This window comes from Cupressus sempervirens, chromosome 5, assembly GCF_028749045.1.
Source record: "Cupressus sempervirens isolate cs-2001-9-10 chromosome 5, ASM2874904v1, whole genome shotgun sequence".
Lineage (NCBI taxonomy): Eukaryota > Viridiplantae > Streptophyta > Pinopsida > Cupressales > Cupressaceae > Cupressus > Cupressus sempervirens.
Genome location: NC_143122.1, coordinates 400396361 through 400401379, shown reverse-complemented (window position 1 = coordinate 400401379; position 5019 = coordinate 400396361). Strand labels below are relative to the sequence as shown.

Below are 5019 nucleotides of genomic sequence, written 5' to 3'. Positions count from 1 at the left end.
TCACAATTTTGAAAACAAGAGCTCTAGTTGAGCTTGAGTCCCTGCCTTGTAAAGAGCGGGGAATAATTAGAGGGGGTAATATGAGGACTTATAAGTGCAATATATTGTAGTATAGGTGGAGTCAATTGATGAAATGTTTAGGGTTGTATTTTATACTAGAGTGCATCACACAAGTTGAAAATAAAATGCTTTCACAAGAGTCTATACGAGATATTTCTATATTTTAAAACTAGGAGCTAATGATGTAATCGGTGTACAATTGATCAAACAAATAGGTAACTTTAAACATGGCTTTAGAAAATAAACTTTTTAGTTCAAAGAGAAAAATATAAAATACACATTGCATGAGCAATTGTTATGTATATTGAGAAAAAAAAAACATTGTCAATGTAAAATGCCTAATATTTTATTAAAATAATAAATTTTTATTTTAAAAATAAAAAATAAGAATTTAAGAAAAAATTAATAAGAAATTAATAATTTCTTTAAAAACTATTTCAAAATTTTTAATGTGGTTACAATTTTATTTTATTTTTAACAAAAAATTAAAAAATTATTACATTATCATATTGTTTGTTAACATGAAAATGATAATGCATATTCTTATTTTTATATTATAATATCATTTTTATTAATATTACTAAAATTTTTAAAAACAAAACACATAAATAACTATTACAAAATTAAATACTATTAATATTACAAGACACGATAAAAGTAAAATCAATTACTTTTTGAAATTAGTAAACATATACTCTCGATATCTCTTCACTTTAATAAATTTAACCATAAAATATTCCAAATCTCAAAAAGTTTCCAAATAAAAAATTAAACTAATATTTTACTTCCCAAAAGTAAAATGTTTTATTTTTCATTGAGTTGCGTGCCACCAAAATTTTATGCGAGGGAAATTAATAGAAACTAATAATTTAGTATGTTTTGAGGTCCAAGAAATAGTGTAAAGTTAATGTGACATAAAGAAGGGCTTTGTATTTATTATATGAGCAACAGCGCTGCATTGCATTTAATATTTTGGCAGTGTTTTTCCACCTATTTCCAATCTCCAAAAATATATGTTTTCCTCATGAAATTAGTGACTAACCAATCACAATTAAGAATTTTGTGTATAAAAAATGTATTAAAAAATACTTAGACTTATAACTTTAGTCTTTTCATACGTGAAGTCTAAAATGAAATGAGAGAGGGACCAAAAAAACATTAGTATCCTGCCTTATAAGGCAGGGACTAATTATTGTTTAAAAATATCCTATACCATAGATCTATTAGAACCCAAGCAGAAATCTTATAATTCAACTTTGAAATGGAGAATTTATCTTCAAGAAATTTGGACTCTGGTAAGTATTTAATAGCACCGATTAATAATTCTTTTAAGAACAACCCGTAACTGCATATAGAGATATTATCCCATACCTTTGCTTTTGGTACAGATAAAGATATATCCACGTGTTTCGATTTGATAAAGAAAGTTCAGATAGATGAGCATAACTGAACACGTAGACAAGTCGCTCAGGTACGAAACACGTGTCCCCTCCAGGAAAGGCCGAGTGTCATTATAGTTAAAGCATTATTCTGACCCAACTTCTTTATCTTTCTAGTCTTTGCGCGAGCATCGCAGCATTACGAAAAGATTTCGCAGGCGAAAACATTCTACTTAAATTAGGGCTTTTGTGCTTGAGTTTTCATGACAATTTGAACAGGCGGCGAATAATCAATATGAATGATATGAACGGGAGATCAATTGTCGACGAGATCAAAAAATTTAATGGGGAACCATTATTCGATTTGGGACATCCATTGCTGAATGGCATCGCAGAGAGCTTTGTAAAAGCTGCAGGAGTATGATTTTTAAGGGTTTTTTAAATAAACTTTTTAGAAGCCTCTGTTTGGTTAATATAATGTCTGGTTTTTTTCGAATTAATTGCCTGTTGGGTATGCAAATGAAATGACTTTATTGAAATTTGAATGTGCATACAGATAGGAGCAGTGCAGGCTGTATCACGGGAGGCTTATTACACTGCAATGGAAGGTGTTGTGTAGTGTTTTGGTTGTCCTCCTGCTGGATTAAGCTTTGTTTGCGGAAGCCTTTGTTTTCTTAATGTTTATTTCGATTAAAATCAGTGGTTTGGAAATATTTATCCAGGGTTTGGTGATGTTAGTGGGGTCGATTTTGGTGGTAAGAAGAGAGGACGTCTTCCACGAATGAAAGGTGGGTGCTTATTAACAATCTTTATTTTTCAAAGTTTGTAGAAAGAGTAAAGAGTACTTAGCTGATTAATGACGTACATTAATGATGGTGTTGGGCATTTATCTACAGGAGAGAGACAAGGAAAGTCGCTGGAGGCACTGGTACTACTTTATTTTCTGCAGCTCTACATGTTCATTTCAATTCATAGCCTATATGCGTCCTTTATTGCTACTGTATAAGCCATTCTGTGGATAAAATGTTGTAGAACTTATCATTGCCCTGGCAGCAAGGCAGGGCGTGGAAAATGTTGCACTGAATTCAATATTTTAGTAACAACATTACAGTTGTTTTGCCAAATAATGCATAGGTGTTTTCGTAATAGTAAAACAGTAGTTAGTTGCTATATTACAAACATATGCATTATTTGGGGAAAACTACTGCAAGAAGTACACGACTAGTTAACTCTTCCTCCCATATTAAACAGCTAATGCCTAAACTATTGCACTAATTCTGATATATAGAACACTTATGTATAATGGATAAAACTATTGCCCTGTTGCTTCTATATCAACTAAGCATAACTGCTACAAAGATAATCCTTGACTATGATAAACTCTGTTATTCAGAAAACAGGGGATATACATTTTACATGTATAATGATTAATCATTGGTCTATTACTTGGCCAGAACTAGAGTTGCAATTGTTGTAGATTCATGCTATGTAATTTGTTGCTCTATTTCAAGATTTAAATGATTTTTGTGGGGGTTTCGGGCCAATGTGGGGTCGAGTGAAGAAGCACAACAGTTCCATAATTCGTCCAACAATGGTTTAGACAAACGACAAGAAAACTTTTGGATAAACCTGACGTTTGCAGACTGTATTAGACAATAAAGGGTTTGATATTTGCTAATGGTAGTTCAATTCCAGTACTGTTAAAAGCCGGGCCGTGGTATCTTGTCGTGTGGGGGCATGCCCTTTGCACTTGATCATGATTGATAGAGTATTAAGAAGCATAAATACTTCTTTTTGTTTTACCTAAATCTTAGATGGGCATATCATAAACCGACCAGTCACTGAAAGATTCTATGGTATCAGTAGTGTAGTTAAAGGCAAGTAAGATGCTTCTTTTTTTCTACTAAATCTTAGATGGGCATATCATAAATCAAACAGGAATTGAAAGATAATATGGTATGTGTAGTGTAGTTAGAGACAAGTTCTCTAAGATACTTCTTTTTTCCCACTAAATCTTAGATGGGCATATCATAAACCAAACAGGAATTGAAGGATTCTATGGCGGTTTATGAAATCCTAATTTACAAGTACTCTAAAATGCTTTTTTAAAACCTAAATCTTAGATGGCATATCATAAACCAAATAGTTATATCATAAACCTAAAGATTCTATGGTATGTGTAGTGTAGTTGAAGGTATACTCTCTCAAGGTTTATGGAACTCTATGTAAAACTTCTTAATGCAACCGTTTGAATTCGGTTCCATGCTTATGCCTAGTTACTTGAAACTTTTAGAGATCGCTACATGAATATAAGTTGACATAGTTATCGCAAATTGATCATGCTTATGTCCTCCTTGAGAGGACAGTGGCTGGACAAGAATAATGAAATGAACCCTCAGAATTAGAAGACAAAACTGACTCATTTTATGCAAAACAACTTGGATTGGCAGGTTAAGAATGCTGGAAAAGAGTCCTTACAGTGGGGTAAGCCATTTTTGTTTTTAAAGATTTTAAGTCATGATAAATTTTAATCTTAAATGTTTAATTCTGGTTAAATGGTTAGGTCTTGGAGCCGGTGTATATACTGGTGTTACATATGGATTGGAGGAGGTCAGAGGAACTCATGATTGGGTATAAATTTTCCCTTTGTTTGAAGTCATTCTTTTATGATTATTCAAATGTACCGCTTCAGTGGAAAATAATTTGCATTATTTTGAGTTTGGTTGGTATATTAAGGCTATTTTTTCATCAATTTGTTTGATGGCAGAAAAATGCAGCCATTGCAGGAGCCTTGACTGGGGCATCTGTGGCCCTGACTCATGACGAGCCCAATCATGATATAATTGTGCAGAGTGCCATTACAGGGGCTGCTTTGTCCACGGCTGTTTCCGTTCTCAACAAAATGTTTTAGCCTTGTGGCATGCAAAATTGGATTAATTGATTCCACTAGGCTCATATAGTTGTCTGCAGTTTAGTTTGAAAAATCTTGTAAATTTGTCTTAACTTACTTGGAATCAGCATTTCTATTACCATCTGTTTCTAGTAAATTCAATAAAATTAATCCATTCTTAAATGGTATTGGATGCTTTTAGTCCCATCTCCGTTTTGTCTCTGAGCATAAACTTGTTCAGTCCATATTAATGTCGTGGCCTTCTGTAAATGAAATGAATTTATGGTTGAAGATTGTACTGCTGTAAATTACTATTGAGGCATGAGTCACCTACTGTGATGTAAAGGGTGTATTGAGTAATGAAGTAACTTAGATGATGTTTTCCTCTCCATGGAATGTTTATATTCATATCGATGGATGGTATGCGTTTTGATGCATTCTCTGATATATAGCTCATAAGAGATTCATTATGTGCCACTATACATGAGGTAATTTGGCACTCCTTCAAATGTTGTGGGCGCAATCAATATATTATTTAGTGCATTTTACTTGGATAATATACCATTGCTATTTAATTGATAAATGATTCTTTAAGGGACAACTGGTTTTCTACTAGTTGTATAAATTAATTTTTCCCTGTGTAGATAGAGAGACGTAGAGCAAAGTGGCTAGATAAGTGACCATTAAATC

At 32.7% G+C, this 5019-nt stretch overlaps 1 protein-coding gene across 1 annotated transcript; it reads left to right on the top strand.

Moving 5' to 3' along the window:
* Nucleotides 1-1612: 1612 nt before the first annotated feature.
* On the top strand, nucleotides 1613-4627 carry ATOEP16-2 (Mitochondrial import inner membrane translocase subunit Tim17/Tim22/Tim23 family protein). Its single transcript, XM_089830821.1, has 7 exons — nucleotides 1613-1857; nucleotides 1996-2047; nucleotides 2162-2227; nucleotides 2336-2367; nucleotides 3890-3923; nucleotides 4003-4070; nucleotides 4207-4627. Exons 1-7 carry the CDS (start codon nucleotides 1735-1737, stop codon nucleotides 4348-4350), a joined length of 519 nt encoding a protein of 172 aa, XP_089686947.1. The 5' UTR covers nucleotides 1613-1734; the 3' UTR covers nucleotides 4351-4627.
* The last annotated feature ends 392 nt before the right edge of the window (nucleotides 4628-5019 follow it).

Excerpts from the sequence above, each read along its gene's own strand:
- ATOEP16-2 (XM_089830821.1), top strand. The coding sequence starts at position 1,735 with ATGAATGATATGAACGGGAGATCAATTGTCGACGAGATCAAAAAATTT. Across the intron at positions 1,858-1,995 it reads GCTTTGTAAAAGCTGCAGGA|ATAGGAGCAGTGCAGGCTGT; the intron begins GTATGATTTTTA and ends ATGTGCATACAG. Across the intron at positions 2,228-2,335 it reads ACGTCTTCCACGAATGAAAG|GAGAGAGACAAGGAAAGTCG; the intron begins GTGGGTGCTTAT and ends ATTTATCTACAG.